Raw genomic sequence first — 24,932 nt, forward strand, 5'->3', positions numbered from 1 at the left:
CAACACGCTCCAGACCTGGAAGTGGTTCAGAAGCACTTCCAGTCCACTTCCGGGTCCACTGGGGAGCATGCAGAGGAGCTCCCCCATGCCTCCATGGCTCAGCAACTGGTGCCTCCTGGGTCTGGGGGGCACCCAGAGTCTCCCCATGGCTGATCACTGAGCCTGGGGGGGGGGGGGCACGGGGAGGCCCCCTGTGCGCTCTCCAGTGGACCTGGAAGTGGACTAGAAGAACTTCTGGTCCACTTCCAGGTTCACCACTGAGCACGCAGGGGGCTCCCTGGCACTCTTGTGGTATGCTCCATCCACCCCAGCATTGCAGCATTCATGAGCCATGCCTGGTACCTCGAGGTATGTAGAAAAACATTTAAAGTTGTGTCTGTGGCTGAATTGCTGATTCTCCAAATCAGCATCGTATATTCAGGTTCAGATTTGGCCGAATTGAAGCGAGGACAGTGATCCGAATCAATGTATTGAATCACTGTCCCTGATTTTGGCCGAAATCCAAATTGAATACAGCCCGGTTTGCACACCCCTAGTTGATAAACCTGAGGCAGGGGGGATTCACCACCATGTGCCACCCAGATCCAGAACCACTGTTAGGAAATCAAATGCAGAGGCCATGGAAGTACTGATGAAATCAAGAGGTCTTTGATTAGAGAGTGTGAAGAAATTGGGGGGGGGGGGGGTTTGCAGTGTATTTGAGGCACAGAATATCATTGAAGACCAACAAAATCTGACAGATATACAGCTAATTGTGTTATATAGAGAGCTGTACCTCATAAAGAGCTATAACTATTTATACATTAAATACTTGTACATGTAGCCAGGTATGATTTAGGAAGATGATTGGTATGTTGGAGCAAACGTATTCCTGCATGTCAGCATTTTGGTTTTCATTTGGATGAATAATTGCTCTGAAGAAAATCCTATTTTATTCCAAAACTCCTGAATAGCTCTGTTCTATACAACTAGGCACAGGGCTCAGATTTTCTCCAATGTGGGGCATAGTATAGTGTAACACCATGGCCTGAGTCAAGGTGTTTCCCTGGGTTATTGTTTTTCTATGCTTAGACACGGCCTAATACTTTGGGAGAAAAGTGATTACTCCCAGGAACTTGATGTATAGAAAAAGCCTGTTCCTATTTGCAGTAAGCCATGGTGTACTCATTCCTTTGCTTCACCTTCCTGCTGTCTTATGGATATTTCTCCCAGTGCAGTCCTATTCATTGAAGTTTTTGTCCATCTCCATCCTGACACTTTCTGCAGTGGCAGTGCATATATCCGAGCAATCTTCGATCTCAGCGATATGATATACCTGAGGATGCGGACACCCTTACACCAGAACAGTCTCATTTATTGGTTTACTTCTCGAGGCCGTCGCTTCCGCCAGGCCTGCAAAATAGCGCATGACCATACAGGTATTTCCCTGCATCTTCTTCCCACCTCTGGTTTAGGATGCATGCCGAAATAAGAGCCAAATCCTGTAGACTTCACTCAATATTTATAGAACCAAAATTCTCATTGAAACCACTAGGAATTTTGCTAGCTGGGAGATGGGGTTTTTGTGGAGGATCTGGAAGAAACATGTCTTGGGTACAGTTACAAGCAGTTTCTTTATAGGCACAGCCACAATTATTAAGTATAAAAATTGTTAATTCATCAATGTCTTTGGAGTGAAAACACTACACTCTTTTCATCCTTTTTCCTAAAGTAGCAATATCATTCATGAGCATTGGTTGAACTGGTGAACTCATGAAAGACACTTATGAACTGCAGAAACTGGTCTACAGAGCTCATGCCATAAGCAGGACATTCAGTATTCAGTATTTCCTGTGTGTCAATCTTCTGATTAAAAAAGATCCTGCTTTTCAGTAGGGACCAGAAACAATACCAGGTGACTAAAGTGGCTGCACCTAAAATCTGTTAGTGAACAGACTGCAACAGTCAAAGTTTGGAGAGCTCTTTGGTACAACTATGAGTACTTAGGTATAATTAGGATGGTCACAGCAATTTACTCTGCCCCCCAGCTAATTTGCTTAAACAAAGGGGAGTTATTCCTGATGAGTGTTATTAAGAATGAGTGCAGGCGATCCTGTTGCTGTTCTGGTTCCTTGAGGCCAATGGAAGCCATGCTGAATGATTCATGTGGTTTCACTCTCCATGAATCGGAAGGAATCTGGTTCTGACCTACTTTGACACCTATATGGATTTAGGGAATCGCTCTACATGGCCATCACATGGGGGACACAACTTTCACCTGTTTTCTGATGCAGATAAGGTGATTGAAGAACGAAAGAAGGCCCTCAAAGACGGGCTAGTGCTTGAGGAGATCCAGAAGAAGAGACATCTGGACTTCCTAGATATTCTTCTCTGTGCCAAGGTGAGTGTTACAAGCACCCATGTGACTTATGAGAGCCGAGAAAGGTAACCACTGAGAGACACTTGCACCTGGGGAAGTGGTCTTTCCCATCTAATTTCTCAGCAGATAAGCCTAACATTGATCGGCCACATTTATCAACAATGTACAGACATATTTCTCCAATGAAAACCTAAACTATGGAGCACAACTTTCATACCCATGGTGGAGCTGGCTTTGCATCTGCAGCTGCTGAATTAATGCACAGAATCCCTTTTGTGCAGGGATGCCACAGAGTACCTAGAGTCTTGCTCACATGGCCAGTCACCTGGCCATTTTGGGTGGGAACCAAGGCCAACCTCATTGACACACACTTTATTCAGCTATGGTCCTGGGTATGACTGTAAACTGCATCCAACTGAAGGACTGGTGGCAACATGGTGCGGCTACTCGTGGTGGGGTAGGTCCTATAAAACACCACAATGTTGCAACCTCCCGAGTAAGGCGAGTAATAGGGTGCCTCAAAACCCTAGCCCCTGCTACTTTGTGGGCAGTCCTTGGTTGGAGAAAGGCCAAGGGACATCACCCTGTTAAGAACAGCTGCTGACTGCCTAATGCCTCACCAAGGGTGCATTTCTATCTGTTGCTGTCTGGCAGAAGCTACAATCATTGAGGCATTGACTGTCTGGATTTGGTTTGGCCTTTGAATACTGTCTCAATGGTTTAAAAAGGGGCTGATAGGTCTTGGGCAGCCTCCACTCCTCCATAGTCTTGCCTAGGCATACAGGTCAAAGGTCTTGGGGTGATGCTCGCAGGACTCTGTGTAAGCAGATATATCATGTACCTGACTAGATCTTTTACATATAAGTCATGATCCAGAGGATCAATGATTGCCTACCATTTTCAGTGCTCTTATCTACGATGTATTTATGCATTTATTGATATGGAAACAAGCCTTTTATCTGAGCAGTGAGGGAACAACGACAGTCTCTGAGCTGACTGGATCATGGGCATCCCTTCCTGTACTAAATTTCAATTCTTAAAAAGACATTTTGCACCAAATTGAGGGGGGGGGGAATGATTTTTTTTTAAAATGAAAGTGATTCCCCCTCTCTCTCTCCTCCCACCCAAATCCATCCAATATGTGTAAACAGAAATGGAGAAATCCAAATAGCTGGATTGCTCCAATGTTCAGGCTTCCAGACAGCTACAAAGTAAGGGTATCAGGTATCCCAAGGAGCGCTATGGACTGCCTTGGAGCCAGGCAGGATCTGAGGACCTGAGAGACCTGGAGAGAGGGTCAGGAAGGTGAGCTAGCAAGAACCATACGGATCTAGGGAATTGCTCTACGTGTCCATCATATGGGGGAACAACTTTCACCTATGTCTGATACAGGTAAGGCAATCAAAGAAAGAAAGCACGCCTTCAAAGATGGTCTCCCATGTGAAATGTTGAAAGAACCCACATATTCCCACCAAGCACTTTGACTACCTCTGATTTCCTGTCTGACCAGCTCTGGTAACCAGACAGCATTTGAACAAACCATTTAATCTGAATCTTCATTAGGGCTGCATACAGCACCCTTCCCCCCCCCGCCCCCCATAGTGGGGGAGCTCTATCAGAGTGAAGTTGCCACCCAATGGAGAGGGGTTTTTAGTGTTCCTCTAAAGCCTGGCAAGCAATGCAGTAGATATCTCCTGATCCCTCAGGTCCTTTGCATGGTCGGATATGAATGATGGGCAGTGAGAGACTCAGTTTTCCCTTACTTCTCTCCGACCTCCTGGAGGTGCTTCTAATGCAATGAATGCATGGAACGAGCAGTTCTTGTGCTCCCAGGATGGATAGGCATGCACTCATGTCTGGATGCTGCACAGGATTTCCCCATGGAGAAGGGTTGTGCTCAGGCTGGAGGGAAGATCTGTCCCACAGTAATTAACCCCCAGGCCTTCCTTTGCAAAATCTTTGCTATCTGAGCTCCAAGCAACAGGATGCCTCATAGCACCTTTCTAAGAGAGGCTCCAAACCCTTAATTGAGCCCTTGTTTCCTTAAAGGATGAAAATGGAAATGGATTATCCAATGAGGAGCTACGTGCTCAGGTGGACACATTCATGTTTGAAGGTCATGACACCACAGCCAGCGGGATCTCCTGGCTCCTTTACTGCATGGCTATCCACCCTGAACACCAACAGAGATGCAGGGAAGAGATCCAAGCGATCCTGGGAGACCGAGAGACTATCCAATGGTGAGACCTGGCTTTCTCCAACTCCTTCCTCCCTAGAAATCACAACACTGCCATTGCAGGGGATCTGGCAGTTCCAGATGCTGCTGCCAGTCTTTTGACTTTAGCAATAACTGTTGCTTTGTTATGACTGTCCACCTTTTAGCCACATAGCCTGGTGGTTAGGGCACTTGCTTAGCGGGCAGGAGACCTGGGTTCCAGGCATCCATCTCTCACAGGGGGTTGGCACCCACATTTCCTACAAGCTGGCAAATGGTCTCACCACCAGGTGACAGGTGAGGATTGTCCAGGCCCCTGTCTGGTGCCTCTTTGGAAGCTAGCCCCATCGGCAGCTCGGAGAGGGAGATATGTGCAGCCAGGAGGAGCAGGGGAAGAGAAGATGGAGTATGCTCAGAGTCATGGATGCTCTCCTGCAAGGGAGGGTGGACCTGCTTCTAGACAGAGCCCCAGCTCTCAATGGAGCAGAAGCTTTCCATGCCCTGTTTATGCATTTTATCCAATGAACATTAAATGCAAGATACAATGGACTTCAAGAGAAGAGCTGGAGGGGGCTCTAGGCAATGCCTGGCCCAGGTCCTGGTGGCTACATAGGCAGATTAATGGACAGATCAGCTGGGTACAGACCCAGGGGCCACTACCAATTTGGGGCCTCAGACCCTCATCAGCAGGAGCATGGCCCCTCCACCAATGCAACAGGATGGGGCGGGGGGGGGGCAGGCTGAGGGCAAGCTGTCTGGGAGTGCCATGCAGTGCTTCTGTAGGTGGGCCGTGGTGATAGGAGGGCTTTGGAGGGCTATATCCCCCCCAAATCACCTTAGCCTACATAGCCACCCCTCCCAGAGCCACCACCCACCTGCAGAGGAGTGGCGTGATGCTTCCGGCCCGACCTAGACCAGTCCGATGAAGGTGTACGGCTGCATGGACACAGCTGGGCAGCAGCACCTTGTGTAACAGGGGCCGGGTGGGGAGTGAGACAGAGATGCGGGCAGCTAGTGGAGGAGAGGTGCTTCAGAGTGATTGGGAGTGGGGGAGGGCAGAGGTCCTGTGAGGGGAAAGTGCATGGCTGTGGGGGGGGGGGGTGTGTGTGTGCGCGCACGCCTGCATTTGCATGAGTCTGTGCATGCATACGTGCCTGTGTGTGCATCTCTGCACGTGCATCTGTGTGTTTGTGTGCATCTGCGTGCGCATCTCTGTGTGCGCATCTGTGCACGTGCATCTGCGTGCGCATCTCTGTGTGCATCTGTGCACGTGCATCTGCGTGCGCATCTGCGTGCATCTGCATGTGTGTGCGTGTATCTGTTTCTGTGTGTGCATCTGCATGTGTGTGCATCTGTGCATGTCTGTGTGCATGTGTGCATGCATGTCTGTCTTCATGACAGGGAGAGCATGTTTGTGTCTTTGTGTCTATGTGCAGAGAGTGAGTAGTGTGCGTGCCCATCTATGTGTGTCTGTGCACGTGTGTGTTTTTGGCAGGGAGAGCATGTTTGTGTCTGTGTGTCCATGTGCAGAGAGTGAGTGAGAGTAGTGTGTGTGCCCATTTGTGTGCGTGCCTGTGTGTGTGTATGTTTGGCCATAGTGGGGAGCAGGGAGAAGAGGCAGGCATGCCTCCCCTGCCAGCATCAGGAGGGGAAGGGGCCAAGGGGCCCCTTCTCCCCCCCCCCCCCCCCGTTGCAGCCTAGCTCTCGTGGGGGGCAGAGGGCCTCCTATTTTGTGTTTGCCCAGGAACCCAGTACACCTTAATCTGCCCCTGGGTGGCTAAACCACTTTTCTAGAAAGCAAGAGATACAGGACTTTCAGGTTTAATATCTATGAACTCCACACAAAGACAGAAAGCAAAGGACTAAAGGTACCCTATCCAGTCTAATCACCCTACCTTTCACCTCTTATAAAGCAAGGAGGAATGGAGGGGAGCAAGGCAGAACACAGCCTTCCCTCCTTCTCTGTTACAGCAAAAGTATGAACAGACACTGGAGGAGGTTAGATTGAGTTAAAAATGGCCATCTGACCTAAGGTAAATTGGGTTGGGGGGGCTAGTGGAAGGGCTTGGGGGGACCTGGGGGGTAAGTGGGATCTTCAGATGGATTAGGGGACAAGTAGGATCTGTGGGGGGAGGATCAGGAGTGCTTTCCGGGAGGGATTGGGGGGCTAGCAGGATCTGTGGGGGGTTGAGAGGCTCTCTCCCCCCTGGGAACCCCTCCACCCTCAGATGAACAACCACTCCCAGTAAACCAACCCCCACCATCCTGCCCTCCCATCCTACACCCTGACTTACTTCCTTGGCTCCTGGCACTGGTGAATGCTGGTCAAACGGGCACTGGGAGCAGCTTGTGGGATGGGGCATTTGGTGAGCTCGGGGGGGGGGGGGAGGCTGGTTGGTTCATGGGTGGGGAGCTTGTCTGTCTGCAAGTCGAATAAAGCTAAAAATAGCCTAGTGCTGGGCAAGGGTTGGGGGTAGGAAAAATGCAGCCCTGGGGTTGGGGCCAGCAGCTGGGCTTCCCCAGTACTGGGGCTGCACTGGGAACTGTACAGAAGTTCAGTTAGATCAGTCTCGCCTGACCCCATCTAAGCGGGCACTCGTACACATGACGATGAGATGACATTTTCTAAGTTTGCATCACTGCAAACTTAACTATATCCCAGTGTAGTTTCATATGCAACGTTGCAATCTGGAGCATTGCAACCATTAGTCAGCTCACCCCTCAGCTGCCGGAGAGGTGGGCCGGCTCCGTGGAAAAAAAGGATCAGGCCCCTCACCACTTCCTGCCCTCAGCAGGTGCCTACGCTCCCTGGGACAATCACATATATACAGTGATGGAAACTGAAATGGTGAGGTTTCATTTAAAAACTCACTCTTTCAATTGAGGGGTCATAGACCACAGCCTGAAGGACTGAACCCCCGTCGTGTACAAGCGCTCAGTCAGACTACCACGGAGGTACACTTAACTTAGATCGGGTCAGCCATTTTTAGCACACCTAAATTTCCTGAGCATCTCTACAGTTTGCACTTAGTTCTTCCAGGTGCAGACCTTATACCTAGATCCCTAGTTAGGTGGACCTAATTTAGATTGGGTGGCTATTTTTAATGTGATCTAACTTCCCCAAATGTCTATATGTACCACAAGAGGAAGAAGGCTCATTTGTCTCCTTGGCTTAGTGAAGCAGTGCTTGCTTATAGACCCCCTCCACTGCTTTGTGAGGGTAAAGAAGTCCATTTAGAAAATTGGGCCAGTAGCTCATTAGCCATGGTGATGTGCTCTCAGTCTCTGCCTTTGGTTTCTTTCAGGGAGGACCTTGGGAAGATGACTTATACCACCATGTGCATCAAGGAGAGTCTTCGTATTTACCCTCCTGTAGTGCTAGTTGCGCGGGATCTCGGTGCACCTGTCACTTTTGAGGATGGACAGACCTTACCAAAAGGTTTGCTGAGTTTTTTTCCTCTTTCATTTCTGAATAGGCTGCTGTGTTCAAGCACATTGATGGTGTTGGTACTCCTGTCTGATAGCTGTGTTTTACCTTTTGCTTCAAATGTATATCTAAGATCTCAAAGAAGTAGGGGGATTTGATTAGGGAGATACAAGGTCTATTTCCATGAATAAAAGGCAGTCCTTGGTTTTAAGCTAAAGATCAAGGGCAAATTCAGTCTATAAACTGTTCCATGTATTTTAACGAGAATGGGCGGGGTGATAATATACAACTTGTTTAAAATCAGGTTGGGTTATAAACTGGAGAATGTACCATAAAGGAAACCCCTGCACTGGTACACACATGGATCACATACAGTAGGACCCTTTTATCTCTAATATCTTCTGTGACTTTTATTCTTGGTATTTTTTCTTCCACTTCTGATGATGACATATCCTAGAAGGTCAAAGCAGATCTTTGTTAGAAATCTTTAGCGAACTGTCTGTTCTGGCCTTCCCCTGCTCCTCACCATTCACAAAGGAATGAGATATTTCCCGCTAGAGCCTTGTTTCTCAGTGAGTTCATGGATGACTACTGACAACGGGGCATAAAAATGAGATTTCTTACCAACGTAATTCTGCAAGGCAAAAGCAAATGAACAGGGCACCACATCATCCTTTTGGGTTTCCTCTTGTTTGATGATTTATTTCTCTCTCTCATTTTTAACAGGGTTTCCAGTCATACTGAGTATTTATGGTCTTCACAGAAACCCCACAGTATGGGACAATCCAAAGGTAGTTCACCTTAGTTTTCTTATCATCTATACCAGTGATTTTTCAACCTTTTTAGATTCAAGGCAGCCCTCGTGAGACCTGAGGCACCCTTTGGAACAGAAGAATTGTTCTATTATTTTTCCACAAAAAACCAAACAGGTGAAAGCTAAGAGCTGGCATTTTCAAAGAAATTAGAAAGACCACAGTGGGTCAGAATGTTTTTGGTGCTATGAATTCCCATTTCACATCTACATTTAGAGGCTGTATTAGTAGGAGTGTTGCCAGCAGATTGAGGGACATGGTTATTCTGCTCTACTCAGCACTGGCGAGGCCACATCTGGAGTCCTGTGTCCAGTGTTGGGCATCTCACTACAGAAAGGATGTGGATACATTGGAGAGAGTCCAGTGGAGGGCACTGAAAATGGTTGGGGACTGGGGGACATCTGAGGGAGCTGTTCTTATTTATTTTGGAGAAGAGAAGATTGAGAGGGGATTTAATAGCAGCCATCAACTACATGAAGCATGTTTCCAAAGAGGATGGAGCTGGACTGTTCTCAGTGGGGGCAGATGGCAGGACAAGAAGCAATGGGCTTATGTTGCAGCAAGGGAAGTTGAGGTTAGATAGTAGGAAAATCTTTCTTACTAGGAGGGCAGTGAAGCACTGGAACAGGGTACCCAGAGAGGTGGTGAAATCTCCATCCTTGGAGGTTTTTATGACCTGGCTAGACAAAGCCTTGAAAGGATCTTGAGGCACTTCAGGAAGCTGCTCATTGGCAATCACTGATCTAGCTTCAGGATTTGTACTTCTGGAAGGACTAATGTTCTAAGTCCACCCTGCCTTTTTATGGCAGGAATCACCAACCTATGGCCCGGGGCTGGATCTCACTCATATGGATCCAGCCTGTGGACCTGGAGGGCTTCAGCGGCAAGGGGTTTGACTCATACTGCAGCCAGGCAATGGGGTCTTTGGCTGTAGGGCTCATTTAGAGCAACATCGCTCCATGCATGTAAGGGGTTGAGCAGATAACCCTGGAGGTGCCATCCAACCCTAGAGCATGGAGTCAGATTCCCTCTTCCTTTAGTCCTCAGGATGGTTTCCCACTTGGCTACTCAGCCTGTTAGCTTTAACAGGAAGGTGCTGTCAGTTCTGCCTGGCCATTAGGTGGTTGCCCGCTAAAGTGGAAGGTCAATGTTCAAGTCCTCTCAAGGTAAGACCTGGATCTCCAAAGTCTTCTTTGTTCTGGGTGAGTATCTTAGCTGCTGTGCTAAGGAAGGGCATCACCTCCTAAGTTGACAGTCAGGTACTTTCTGTTGATGGGTTTTGGTTCACTGTGATTTTAGGGCTTAATGCAAAACTTTGCCATGATTCATCATCACCATAGACTCACCAGAGGTAGGTGAATGTGGAAGCCTCGGGGGCAATAGTAGAAAGTCACTTCCCAGCCTGCACAGTCACATAAAGGAAAATTGCCTCCCCAAAGAGCACTTAGATGAGTGCACACCAATCAGGCTATTGCACTTTGAAAAAGAGGCTGTCACTGGATGATTATCAGACCTAGAAGGTGTGTAAGTGATGCATGTCTTAACAATGAAAAAGAAGTCAGTTTGCCATACAAATGGTGACCCCTTTTCCTTCCAAAGCCATGGGAGGCCATTGCTCTACATCTCTAGGGAAAGAGCATCTACTTGACTTCAACTCTCATTTACTGATGTCCAAAGAGACTGATTTTCGGACTTTAGTGTCCAGGCAAAGTTGCCAATTAAATCATGTTGTTGTAACTGAGCATCTTTACAATTTTTTGCAGGTCTTTGACCCTTCGAGGTTTTCACCAGAGAACTCATCTGGTCGCCATCCCTATGCTTTCCTGCCTTTTGCAGCTGGGCCCAGGTGAAGTATCTCCAAATCCATTGATCATGTTATCTCATTCGAGTTTCTTCCCCACATCCCAATGCATACTGCCGACACCTTTGGTGAAAGCCTGGCCATTTTCAAGTCAATGGGAGTTTGAAATTGGTTTCAAGTGGGAGGGAGGAGTCATGACTTTTTCTTTCTGGTCATCCCTCATAGAAACACCTCTTCGATGCAGCCTCTTTTATAATGGGTTCTAGTTCCAGCTCATCTGTCTTTTCAAGCATGCAAACTTTGAAAACTCTTGAATCCACACCCAAACTTCACACCTCAAGCACAAATCTAAATCCAGAGCATGTCAGAATGGTTGTCTCTGCACACCATCAATAAGGCCCTTTACATACGCACTAAACTCATCTCCAAGACCCCGGCCCTTGCCCCTCTCTGCTTTCGAGCCTATTTTAAATACTGACTTTTTCTGGTAGATGGATGGGATCTTACTGACTTATTCCATTAAAAATGCTTTTGTTTCTTCTCTGTCTCAGCCTGCGTACTTGGCTCTCTGTCCTGGCATGGTAAACTCCTCCTGTTGAACTAGCTTCTCTTGGAAAATGCCCAGTCCATTGTGGGCTCTGTTCCCTAACACCACCAATATATGACTAGCTCATGGGATGGTAAGTTAGGAGACCTCAGATCTTATTCCTGGCTCTGCCACTGATTGGCTGGCAGTGACCAGCTAAACACATGTTGAGGATATCATCCATCAATGATTATGATTTGCTTAAAAACTCCCTGTAGGGTGCTAGGCAGACAAGAGTTTTTGGGTGAATATGATATATTTTATTAGACCAACTTAAATAGTTGGAAAAAAAATTCTTAGCAAGCTTTAGGGTAGCTGTAGGGTGCCAGGAGGCCTGAGACATGTAAATGCCATCATCCTGATTGGAAATTGATATGTTGTCACACAGGATTTCACTTCGATCAAAGCAGAAAATGCCAAGCCAACTCCACTGGGTAGTTATTGTGACTCAAGAACAGGTGCCAGGCTAAAGCTCAGCCTAAATAAATTAGCTTCCAAGTTGATAAAAACCAGTCCAGTCTACAGTGGCTGAGAACAGACTCTCAGTGGTATAACTAGAAGCAACAATCAATAGCCTAAGGATATGTTTCTGGGATGCAAAGGTTTTTTTCCACCTCCCTTAATCTTTGTTAGCTCTCGCCAGCAATTAGGGTTGCAGTTCTGGAGAGTCCTCAGAAGTGAATGTATTTGTCCTCTCTCTCTGTTTAGGAACTGCATCGGGCAGCAGTTTGCCATGAACGAGATAAAAGTGGCTCTCGCCCTGACCCTGCTCCGCTTTGAGCTTTCAGCTGATCCGAGCAAGCCCCCCATCAAACTACCTCTGCTCATCCTGCGGTCCAAGAATGGGATCCACCTGTACCTGAAGAAACTTAGCTGAGACACCAGCAGCCAGGGCAGGGGTGGGATATGTTACGGTGCTAATCCTAATGTTGGTTGATAAAAGGTGCCAAAATTTGAGCTGTGTAGGAACTGGAATTTCTGGGAAGTAGGGATTATAGGATCATAGGAAAGTAGAGGTATATGGGAGCTCAGAAAGCCATCTAGTCTAGCTCCCTGCTCAAGTCAGGGTCATCCCTGACTAAACCAGCCCAGCCAAGTATCTGCCCAATCTGCTCTCGGAAATTTCCAAGGATGGAGTTTCCACAATTTCTCTAGGTGACCTGTGCCAACGCTTGACCGCCTTCAGAGTCAGAAAGCTCCTCTTAATCTTCAACCTAAATTTCCACACCTGCAGCTTGAGGCCATTACTCCTAATCCTCTCCCCTGTGGCCACAGAGAAAAGCCCATCTCCATTGCCTCTCGAATCACCCTTCAGACATTTGAGGACTATGATCAAATCCCCACTCTGTCTTCCCATTGTCAGCCTAAATAACCCTCTACTTCTTTTAGCCTTTCGTCAAAAGTTTTGCTTCCCAGGCCCCTAATTTTTCTTGTTGCTCTGCACTGGACTCCTGCAATTTGAAATTTGTTTTCTGTTCCAATTTATAATGAAGATTTTTAGAAAAAAATGCAATTTTCTGCAAAATTTCATTTCAAAACAGCGGCTCCTTTTCTTTTTTAAAGTCAGAGTTGGAGCAATTTACTTTAAATGTCCCATTCCCTTAAGGCTAGAACAATTGATCTGAAGAGGTGTTGCAGTAAATGTCTTCCTTCGGGGTGTGAAAGGAGTGCTGTGCACTTCCGTCTGGGTCGTGTCCACATTTCTTGCATGCAATGAATATAATAGAAAGATCTGCCTACTGGTATTACTGGCACTAGAACCATTTTACTGAGCATTGGTAAGCCATCAGTTTGAATATTGGATGCAGTCCTAGACACCAGTGTTCAAAAAAGGTTAGCTTAAACTGAAAAAGGTACAAAGAAAGGCCACTAAGATGGTTAAAGGAATCAGTCTGTTTTGTTAAATGAGACAGGCCAAGCTCTATCTTCTTCCCTAAGAAAAGATTTTGATTCCTTTAACCTTTGGCACAAAGAAGGAAGACACCTCCTGCAACACCACTTCTCCTTCCATATTCACCCCATGAGTACACCTGGAAAGGATGATCATAATGAAACAAGCCAAGCACTCTTGACCTTCTTTTCTAAGAAAAGATCTTGATTATGCTTTACTACATGAAAAACAACATGGACACAAGATCAAAAGGCTAGAAACTGAGTACAGATCATTTTAGGTTGGAAATGAGAAGATGACCTAGGGGAAGGGTTGGTGTGATAGGACAGGGGGTTCAACAATTCATGTGTTGAGTCATAAGTTGGCAGTCCCCAGGCTGGGGCATAAAGGTAGTGTGGAGCATGTCTGGTAACCCAGTGCTTCAGGGCTTTTGCTCACTCACACTTGGTCTGTAACAGGAAGAAATTATTGCCCTCCACCCCACGTCGTTGCAACTGGCTTTTGAAAGGCGGGGTGAGAGGGTAAAGCACTGGGACGTTGACCTCAGCTAAGGCTGGAAGTTTCTGACTGGGTTGCATTGCAGCTTCTTCCAGGCCTTGGAAAACCCAGTGGTTTCTGGCTCGAGGGTCTTGCCTGTCTGCTCAGGGTCACATTAATTATGCTAAATATGTGGTCAAGAGGGATTTTTTTACCTGTGTCAGGCTGGTGCATACTAGTTGCCTTTCCCTGAAGTATGGGCATGGTCTTCTTAGGATCCTCTGTACACATAGTACACAACTTTTTCCCTATTAGTGCAGTGGCAGGGTATTAAGTATAAATATTAAGTAGGCCTCTTTCCCCCAATTTCTTCCTATGACATGTTATGGGAGTGGGGGTTGGGTATCATACTTGAGAGTGGCGTGTGAGAGCTTGAACCTGGGCTATACTAGATGCTCGAGAAGGCTTCTTCCAAATCGATGCTTTTCTATGATGAACAACACCAGGACACAAATACAATCAAATACTGCACCTTTTGCTTGATCGCCATTCTTTAATCCTTCCCTACCTTTCACATCCACTGGGCAATACAAAGAGGCTCCTGTAAGGTTTACCTGTTGTCCTGGCATGCTCTGACTCAATTAACGAGAACCCAAAGACCTGTTCACATCCAAGAGTTATACTGGCATGACCGTGTTGATTAGGGGTCTGCTATTTTTTAATGACCCAGTTTACTAGTAACACTTCCAGGGTGGACTCAGGTTTATGAGCATAAAGGTGCTGTCTCCTAGTGTAGATTTTGCTCCCTCCACACCGCAAAAGATACTGCAGCACATGCTACCTGCCTATCAATCGAACTGTGTGCAGACTAGGAGGGGTGATACCACCTTATCAGCCCACTCTGGGCAGAGTAAAGAAACGTCCTAATGGAGACAAGCCCCAAGCCACTGTGGAGCAGAAATGTGTGTGGCAGCACCTGGATTTCTAATTCTCAAGAAACAATATGATCCTTGAGAGAGAGATCTCTTCTTTTCTCATGAAAAAATAAAGCACTGGAACAGGTGACCCAGAGCGGTGGTGGCATCTCCATCCTTGAAGGTTTTTAAGACCTGGGTAGACAAAGCCTTGACTGGGATGATGCAGCTGGGGCTGGTCCTGCTTGGAGCAGTGGGTTGGACTAGACGTGACTCCTGAGGTCCCTTCAACCCTCATCATCTGTGATCTTTGAACTAACTTTCAGTGGTTAAAACCTCTCATTGGCTTGCTTTTATATGAGTTGCCTTGAGATTTCACAGCGATGCACACATTAAACAGTGCTATTAACGCTTTCTCAATACACGTTTATCAGGACAATGTGGTAGGATGCAGCTGCCACCTCGTGGGCAGAAACGGCATAAGAGGAACAAAACACAGAAACCACAAACAAGCAGTAAAGCTTCCTTCTGGTTCAGCCTTCAGTCTGACCCAGGAGATATATATACATACACACATACATACACACACACAAATATATACACATGCATACACACACACAGACAAATTTTATTTATATATATACACACCACACACACACACACACACAATATATATAAATACACACATACATATATATACACACATACACAATATATATATATATATATATACACACACATACATACACACACACACACAAAATATATAAATATTTATAAATACACAAGTACATATATATATACACACACACTATATATATATATATACACACATACATACATACATACACACACAAAATATATAAATATATATAAATACACACATACATATATACACATACACACACAAAATATATAAATATATATAAATACACACATATATACACATACACACACATTATATATATATATATATATATATATATATATATATACATACACACACACACACACACACACACACACACACTTCTAGGGTTGCACAAATTCACCCAAAATCATGAGATTATCTCGGAAAAAAAAGGCATGCTATTTAAGCCATTTTCCTCTGGGGACTATATTGTCATTTCTGAACATCTCCAGTGGGCACATGAGTGACAAGCATTGCCAGCACTCACAGCTTTGTCCAAGTAGTTGGATTTTGGCCCCTGCTGCAGAAACACACTGGTTGCACACTGGATGGAACAATCTGTTTTTAGTTCTAGCTAAAAACCTTAACTCAGTTGTGGTAACATTAACTCAGATGAACATTAACTCAAGTGTGGAAATGATTGACCCTGAAGTGCTGGATGCACCGTCAAGATGCCCAAGAAGGCTAGATGTTGTTTTGTGACTCTGAATAAGAGATGTACACTTAACTATACAGACTACAGGACTATAAAAGAATATCTTTGGTTTACTTTTGCCTCATTTTTTTAAAATTTACTATATAATCTAGCAAAGTAGTGCTCATTCCAATACAGTTGTATTCATTTTTGCTTTCATCCTAAACTGAATAATATAGCCCTAGGCTCCTAATATATTAGTAAAGCCTCTAGTTGCTTTTTACCCTGTCCAGATGGCTACCAATCTGGAGGTCCCCTACCATGTCACCCCTGTTGCCAATACCAGATCCAGTATGGCATTCCCCCTAGTGGGACCATGCACCTCCTGTGTCAGGTGGAGGTCCTGTACACAGGTTAGAAACCTGCGTGAGCGATGGGACCTTGCTGTCTGCGTCTCCCAGCAGATGTCCGGGTAGTTTAGATCCCCCATGACTACCGCCTCTTTAGCTGTTATGGTCTCCGAGAGTTGCCTCAGGAGCCCCGCATCTATTTCTTCCCCTTGGTGTGGGGGTCTGTAACAGACCCCTACCACCAAATCCCTTTCTCCTTGCCCCCCATGTAGCCTAACCCACAATCCTTCTACTTCCTCAACCTTGGATTCTGTCTTGATGAGGGTTGATGTGTATTGCTCACTGACATAAAGCGCAACCCCTCCCCTTTTCTTCCCTGACCTGTCCTTTCTATACAATCTATAGCCCTCAATATGTACCGCCCAGTCGTGGGATGAATCCCACCAGGTTTCTGTTAGCCCCACTAAGTCATAGGTGTTTAGTGCAAGCAGGAGCGCTAGTTCATCCTGCTTGTTCCCCATGCTCCTAGCATTAGTATATAGACACTTGAGCCCTGCGAGTGGTGCCCTTGCTGCCCCCCCGCTCCGAGTCCCAACGGGCCCATTGTTTCTTACCTTCTCATTTCTTACCTGTGCCGTAGTGCTGGCCTCCCCATGGCTTTCAGGTTCCCAATGCTCTCTTTCTTCAGGCTGGGCTGTCCTTGTGGGTGCCACATGGTTTGGTGGTCCACAGCTTCCCCCGCCCTCATCTTCCCCTCCCCCCGACGAGCCTAGTTTAAAGCCCGCCGGAGGAGATCCGCCAACCTAGATATTCACTAATATCAACTTTCTAGATACCACAATCCATATCCAGGATGGCACCCTACACACCACTATATGCAGAAAACTCACAGGCCACCATACCCATGTCCACAGAACCAGCAATCATTCCAAGCACGCCCAAAAAGCTGCTACCTAGAGCCAGGCCCTCAGATACCAGCACATCTTAGTTTCACAGTAGCTAGGGTCAGGAGGGACCTGACCAGATCATCTTGCCTGACCCCCTGCCACAGGCAGGAATGAATGCTGGGTTCACAAAGACCCTAGACATGGTGATCATCCAACCTCCTCTTGAATTTGCCCAAGGTGGGGCGAGAACCACTTCCCTGGGAAGTTGGTTCCAGATTTTGGCTAACCTAATTGTAAAATATTGCCTTCTGATCTCTAACCTAAACCTATTCTCCATCAGCTTATGACCATTGTTCCTCGTCACCCCAGGTGGTGCTGGGGAGAAAAGGGCTCTGCCTATTTGCTGATGATCCCCCCTGATGAGCTTATAGGCAGCCACCAGGTCCCCCCTCAGCCTCCTCTTGCTGAGGCTGAACAGGTTCAGGTCCCTCAGTCTCTCCTCATAGGGCCGGTCCTGCTGCCCTCTCACCAAGTGGGTGGCCCTCCCCTGAACCCTCTCCAGGCTGGCCACATCCCTCCTGAAGTGCGGAGCCAGGACTGGACACAGTACTCCAACTGCAGCCTGACCAAAGTCGCATAGAGGGGGAGGATCACGTCCCTGGACCGGCTTGAGATGCACCTTTGGATGCACGACAAGGTTTGGCTGGCCTTGCTGGCTGCGGTCTGGCATTGGTGGCTCATGTTCATCTTGGAGTCAATAATGACTCCGAGATCCCTTTCCCCCTCTGTGCTTAACCCCCCAGTCTGTATGTGTGCTGTGGATTCCTTCTCCCAAGGTGCAGCACCCTGCATTTGTCTGCGTTGAACCCCATCCTATTCTCATCTGCCCACTTTTGTAGTCTGTCTAAATCTAGTTGCAGCCTCTCTCTCCCTTCAAGTGTGTCCACCTCGCCCCACATCTTAGTGTCATCAGCAAACTTGGACAGCATACTTTCCACCCCCTCGTCCAAGTCGCTGATGAAGATGTTAAACAGTGCGGGCCTGAGGACCAAGCCCTGGGGGACCCCACTGCTCACATCTCGCCAGGTTGAGTACAACCCGTCCACCACTACTCTCTGGGTGTGCTCCATCAGCCAATTTTTTACCCATCCAACTGTGCAGGCATCAATGCCACAGTCGCTTAATTTATTGATGAGGCTTGCTCTATGAAACTTGCTGACATGCTTCCTTTTCCTTACTCACCCCCTACATTTATTTTACAAATAAATATTTTGTGGTTAGTGCACTCTGTAATTAGATCTTAAACAAAATGATGTGTTCCCAGGTTCTGGTGACTTACTTCACTTTCTTCAGCAGGCCTCCCTATACCTGTTCTCTGCCCCGTGGTCTTGGGAGTGTCTATCTTATGTTTCACATGACTTTTGGCTTTATAGCTATTCCTAATAATGTTTTGGCTATTTTATTTTCAGTGCTAGTCTACTTAATTACTTGGCCTACATCCTTAGGCTTCATGAAAATTTGTTGTTCATAAGCAACTCATCGCATTTCATGTTTTAAACTTCCCTGGGCAATGATTTGCTCAGATAGCAGCTGATTTCCAGTGTGCTGCTTTGATTTTCTTAGGTGAGTTCTCAGATTTTTTTGAGTGATCGACACACCGCATATATTGAGTGAGTCCCCATGACTTCCCCTAACGCGCACGAGTCTGTCATCTGAACAGGGAGATGCTGAGCTGTGACTGATGCTAAAACCTGTTTAATGATTTCATTACAAAAATGCAAATGTGCACCCTTCCTTGTAACCACTACCTATCATCTTCTCTGAATAAATTCACATTCCTGACCAGAGCAAGGCTCTTCCCAGTGTGAACCAAAATATTTCACTCTTGATCTAGGTTGACTTTCAACTAACAATGCAGCTCCAGCGAGAGGAAGGACTAGACACCACTGAATCTGAGCACAGGAAAATCGACAGTGTTATATGCTGTGGTTGAACACGTGGGATTCCTGATCCCCCATCACCCTGAATGTGCTGTCTGGGTCAGGACCAGGCATTCAATACCCGAGTGATGAGTTTTCACAAATCCTATTAGGAAAGACATGATCCCCCAGTGATAATGTCTGTAAAGTGAAGGTCTGCCAAAATGGGATTTTATCTTTAAGCAAACTGAAAAACATCCGTGCAAATACAATTCCCGTATGTGCTGGAAACTGATGCAAACTAGAATCAAATCAGGATTTTGTGCTGCAAAAGCAGAATGTCCTTGCTGAAGTGTATCAAACAGGCACAGAGATAGATCCTCCTCAGGGATGAACAGCAATTAACACACAGCTACATAGTTGGACTGGTTCCCATTTTTGTCAACGGCAACATGTAGACCTGGTTAAATCCGGTCCAAAAATACATCTTTTAAAGCCCATGTCAAGCTATAGTCTATACTCCAGACACACTGACCCGCAAGTCACATCTCAGCAGAAAGATGAAATCCTAGGGTATCCCAAGGGACTCTGAGCAATCACTTCTTCTAACCCAAATTGGAGCAGGCTTGGCTTGGGGACCAGTTCTCCACTACTCATGGCTAGCTTAGGACCCAACAGTTATTGCCAGCCTTGGCCATTTTCCAGAAGCCACAGCCAAGCTCCAGAAGCGTGGCCAAGCAGAAGGCCCCAAAGCCCATTTCCGAATGATCATAGCATGAACCTTTGCAGATGTGACAACTAGTATGGTCAGCAAAGTAAAGGAAGCCTTCAACATGTCTAACTAAACCAGTAATGAGAGACAATTAAATAAAGCACAAGGCCTAAAAAGAGGCATTATGGCTAGGGACAGACATTACACACAAACTGATTTAAATGATCAGAAACTGGTTTAAACCTGTAACAGAACAGATGTTCAGTGCACATAAACCAGTTTGAAAATGGCTGAAACCGGTTTGAGATAAACCTGATTGAACATAGTATCAGGCCTAACTGGTTTGGGTCAAACCAACATCTGTCCCAGACCCCTAAGGGAAGAGCATGCATCCATATATCCAATAATCCAAACATACTATACATTTTTCTTTAAATATTAGTAGCCATGATTGATGTAACCAAATGTATTAGATGCTGTTTGGTTAGAATAGCTATATTATTTCATTAAGATGTTTAGATAATTTGTAGACCCAAAACATCTTCATCAGAGAAGAGCATAAACTAAGGTAAAGAACAAGCTGGACAGCGTTGAATGGGGAAGGAAAGGAGATCAATCTTCCCTTTTACTTTCCCAAGGATGTAAATCCCAGCTACACGACACCTTCACAGTCCACAAGAGATCCGGTTCAGTCCAATTCCAAAAGTTTCAGTGAAACCAAAAATTTGAACAAAACCAAGCCAGGGGCATTTATTAGATTATTAGAACCAGCCATCAATAAATATGGGGTATAAACAGGAGGGAAATTTGGAGAACTCAGTACATTCAAGGAGACCTGCTGCCAGTCCACTTCTGTCTCCCCAGCCATTATAGGTAAGACTCTATGTTGTGCTGTCACGGGTATCTGCACAGACGTAAGGATAATGTTTGGTTTTGTGTTTTAAAGTGCAAGCAAATAAAAGGTCAGGCTATAGACTTGTCTGCCTCTTTTATCAGTAGCCAGCCCCCACAAGGTTACCTGTAATCTGAGTAGCAGAACACTATTGTCACATTAAATATGAAAACTATAAGACACTACCGACCATTCTCCAGGGAAAATGGAGATTGGCTGGGTAGAGGGAGGGGTGGTAAGGAAACGTTGCTATTTAATGTGGTCCCTCAGCCAGGCCTGCTCAGCGTGCACAGGATCGAATGTGTGTTTCTGCAAGCCGTGGAACAGCCCTACGTGCTCGAATGTTGCTCTGGAAACAGTTCAAAGAGGTTTCCTTGGCGTATGGGCTATGTCACTAATCTAGAAAGGAGGTGCATTCTCTCTCAGCCAGGTTTGCTGCGGCAGAGCCTGTTTGCATTGCCACATTCATGCTGTTGCAAAGCTCGATGCACTTATCCTTTCTCTCCCGTACAGTCACTTTCTCTCCTCTATCTTTGACCTCCCCTATGCAATCATGCTCACAGTCCAATGATGGTCTGCTTTCCTCTGGGACTTTGTCTATGATAACAATTCACCTCTTCAAACAGGCGGCATCCTCAGCCACTTGGTGCCTCTGAGACCAGTGGTTTCTAAATCATGCCAACATTTACTAGTTCAATTCTTAACGCTGCCATTTCCGCAGCACTTGCAGAGGTGCATGCCGCCAGGAGGCGAGCCCTGACTGGAGGATCGGGCAATTATTTCATAGGGATGGCCGAACAGTTTAAAAAGCCGCTACTTCATGGAAGGATGCTATTTTACAGCTGAAGTCTCCAGTTTGCATCCACTGTGCATCACAGGAGAACATCGGCCATTATTTCTGAACCTTTGGACAGTTCTTGGGACCTCGAGAAAACATCTGGGAAGAGAGAAACTTTCTCTGCCCAAGTGTTTTTGCTGTAATGTGTCTCTCATTACTCACTTCTTCCTCTCTGTTCATCTCCTGATTTAAAACAAAAAAAAGGGCTCACCCTCCAATTAGGGATTCAAACAACATTGGGCAATTTAAGTGCCCAGTCACATAACAGGCACCTGATTTTGTCCAAATCAGGAGACTGCAACATTCAATAGGCAGAGAGTTATTTAGAACAAGCATCCATGCTTAAGGATAATGCGGCAGTCAGGGTTGCCTCTCAGATAACTCATTGACCATGATGAGCTATTTAAAATAAAGGGCTTAGGCTGCTCCTATTTCTCTGCTGAGACCGTAAGTCACGTGGAAACCCTTCAAAGAGATTCGTGTCATTTCAGTCTCCATGACTTGGATTTGTTGATGCAGATGAAGTGATCAGAGAAAGGAAGGCGGCCCTCCGGGATGAGCCAGTACCGGATGTGGCCTTGAACTTTCTTGGTATTCTTCTGTAGGCTCAGGTAAGCATACCAAAGCCTCACGTGACCTATCAAAGCCAAGTTATGTGCAGTTCTGATAGTATCATTGTGAGAGACATTAGGGTTGTAGAAAGCGCCTTCCCTGTGGCCTTGTATTTCATTTCCTTTTGGAATTGGGTTCAGAGTAACTGGTCAGATCTGCCACGAGAGAAAAGAAGACCGAGGTGGGATTGAATATCATCCTTTAACTCCCTGCAGGGGGGCTGCAAAGAGAATGGAGCTGGGCTGTTCTCTGTGGGGGCAGATGACAGGACAAGGAGCAATGGGCTCAAGCTGCAGCAAGGGAAGTTGAGGTTGGATATTAGGGAAAACTCTCTCACAAGGAGGATATTGAAGCACTGGGACAGGTTACCGAGAGGTTGTGGACTTTCCATCCTTGGAGGTTTTTAAGGCCCTGGTAGACCAAGCCTTGGCTGGAATGAGCTAGCTGGGCTGGTCCTGCTTAGAGCAGGGGGTTGGACAAGATGTGACCTCCTGAGGTCCCTTTCAACCCTCATTTTCTAGGATTCTCTAATTTTCTAATATTGGAGACCAGACTGTGGGCTGCTATATTTCTACAAGGGGTGGGGTCTACTTCACTTCAGCAGCTGCATGCTTGTCATGCACAGAGCTGCATCTCCTGAGCTAAAAACACACAACTGCTTGCTTTTGGCTTGTTCAGCAATCACACGGCCATTACAGAGGCATGCTATTGTCCCAGCTCATTTGTGTGTTGCATATTCAGTTAAAAAAAAATAAATCAGCAGACTTTGTTGGAACAATCAATTATTTGGACAGCTCAGGAATGTCAGTATAGTTATTAGAGGTGGCTGGAAAATAGAAGTCCATGCCTTTGGGTTTGGTTTGGTTTTATTTTTTTATCCCATATAGTGGCCAATAAAACCTAAGAATTGCTTCCCAGAAGGGATTTCCCTTCCCCCCCCCCCCCCAAAAAAAATCTGTTTTGGAAGAACAAATACTGATTTTGTGTTTGTTTCTGCAGGTGGGCAGGTTGCCAGCTTGTATGGCTTGTGAGAAGGCAGGGGGAAAGCCAGCTGATAGAGCGCTGAGGGGTACAATAGAGCCAGAAGGGCTACTGAGGTCCTGGGAAGTCCTTGGACATGGTTGGGGAAATGAATTGGCAGAAAGGCTATTAAGTTTCCATCTGAAGCTTCGAGGGAATCAGTATGTTCCTCCTAGCTGCGTCTACATGTTCACAGTTACTGTGCAAATTACTGCACAATTGGGGCACACATCTACACTTGCACACCTGTTCTGTGCAGTAACTAGGTGACTTATGCCAACATGGGTGTAAATTTGCTACCTGCATAATGCATGTAGCAAATTTTTTCCTGATTAATTACTGCACAGTAAGGCATGTGTAGACACCTTACTGTGCAGTAACATTTAATGTGGACTGACTTGGGACTAAAGTTAGTCCCAAGTCAGTCCACACACACAGGGTTACTGTGCAGTAATGCCTGCATGTGTAGATGCTGGCGTAAAAACTGATTACTGAGCAGTAATTTTCTGTGCAGTAGGTTAGTGTGCAGTTAATGCACATGTAGACACGCCCCCTAAGTATTTGGAGACCTTCAAGTTCAGCATTTCTGACCAGATCTAATCATGGTGCAAGGCTGGGCCATGTAACCGAAGCCCAGCCTTGTGAGGGAGCTCCCTTAGAATAGAAGAACCCTATGTTGGGGTGGAAGAAGTTGCCATGCAGAGCTCCCAAGGATAGAGGGGCACCAGACCCACTGCCACGTCCCCTGCAACTATATAATCTCGCTACAGCATATTTTATGTAGCTTAATTGGCTGACTGGGAGATCAAGAATTCCATCAATGATAGTTTCATAGTTTCATAGTTTGTAGGGTTGGAAGGGACCTGAGCAGATCATCAAGTCCGACCCCCTGCCATGGCAGGAAAGAGTACTGAGATCAAACGACCCCGACTAGGTGTTCGTCTAACCTCCTCTTAAAGACCCCCAAGGTAGGAGCCAGCACCACTTCTCTTGGAAGCTGGTTCCAGGTCCTAGCCGCCCTGACCGTGAAGTAGCGCCTCCTGATGTCTAGTCTGAATCTCCCCTCTGCCAGCTTGTGACCATTATTTCTTGTCATTCCTGGGAGTGCTCGCGGGAACAGGGACTCCCCCAGTGCCTGCTGGTCGCCCCTGACTAGTTTGTAAAAGGCCACCAGATCCCCCTCAGCCTTCTCTTGTGGAGGCTGAACAGGTTCAGGTCCCTCAGCCTCTCCTCGTAGGGCCTGCCCTGCTGCCCCCTGATCATGCGGGTGGCCTCCTCTGGACCCTCTCCACGCTGTCCACATCCCTCCTGAAGTGCGGCGCCCAGAACTGGACGCAGTACTCCAGCTGCGGCCTGACCAGTGTCACATAGAGGGGGAGGATCACCTCCTTGGACCTGCTTGAGATGCATCTGTGGATGCATGACAAGGTGCAGTTGGCCTTCCCACACTGTCAGCCCATGTTCATTTTGGCATCAATAATGACCCCAAGATCCTTTTCTGCCTCTGCACTGACAAGAAGGGAGTTCCCCAGCCTGTAGGTCTGCTGCTGGTTCTTCCTCCCCAGGTGCAGCACCTTGCACTTGCCAGTGTTGAAACCCATCCTGTTCTCATCCGTCCACCCCTGTAACCTGTCTAGGTCCAATTGCAGCCTATTCCTCCCTTCTAGCATGCCCACTTCCTCCCACACCTTAGTGTCATCTGTGAATTTGAACAGGGATGTGGAACTAAATGTAAAATCCCCACTGAGGAAATTGGCAGGTAGTGAATGTGGCAGGGAGATAACTAGAGATCAGGTTTTGGAGTTTTGACACTCCAAATACTGATATATATTCTAAGAGACAAGAAGTTCAACAATCCCTACAGAATGGGGATGGTATCCTGGTCATCAGTGGCT

At 46.5% G+C, this 24,932-nt stretch overlaps 1 protein-coding gene across 2 annotated transcripts in view; it reads left to right on the forward strand.

Annotated features, from left to right (window-relative positions):
• LOC102567136 (cytochrome P450 4B1) overlaps positions 1-15,941 on the forward strand; it is a 29,235-nt gene extending 13,294 nt beyond the window's left edge. The window contains exons 6-13 of one of the 2 annotated variants that reach the window (XR_001372229.3): positions 1,267-1,418; positions 2,274-2,380; positions 4,409-4,599; positions 7,880-8,013; positions 8,728-8,792; positions 10,577-10,659; positions 11,166-11,294; positions 11,909-11,998. Coding sequence is in view for 1 of the 2 variants with exons in the window: in XM_014598728.3 (XP_014454214.1) it covers positions 1,267-1,418; positions 2,274-2,380; positions 4,409-4,599; positions 7,880-8,013; positions 8,728-8,792; positions 10,577-10,659; positions 11,909-12,077 (901 nt within the window). In the remaining variant the exon portion in view is untranslated. Of the gene's footprint in view, positions 1-1,266; positions 1,419-2,273; positions 2,381-4,408; positions 4,600-7,879; positions 8,014-8,727; positions 8,793-10,576; positions 10,660-11,165; positions 11,295-11,908 lie in introns of both variants that reach the window. The other variant, XM_014598728.3, reaches the window with a different exon arrangement.
• Positions 15,942-24,932: the final 8,991 nt, after the last annotated feature.

The sequence above is a fragment of the Alligator mississippiensis genome, chromosome 5 (genome assembly GCF_030867095.1).
Source record: "Alligator mississippiensis isolate rAllMis1 chromosome 5, rAllMis1, whole genome shotgun sequence".
Lineage (NCBI taxonomy): Eukaryota > Metazoa > Chordata > Crocodylia > Alligatoridae > Alligator > Alligator mississippiensis.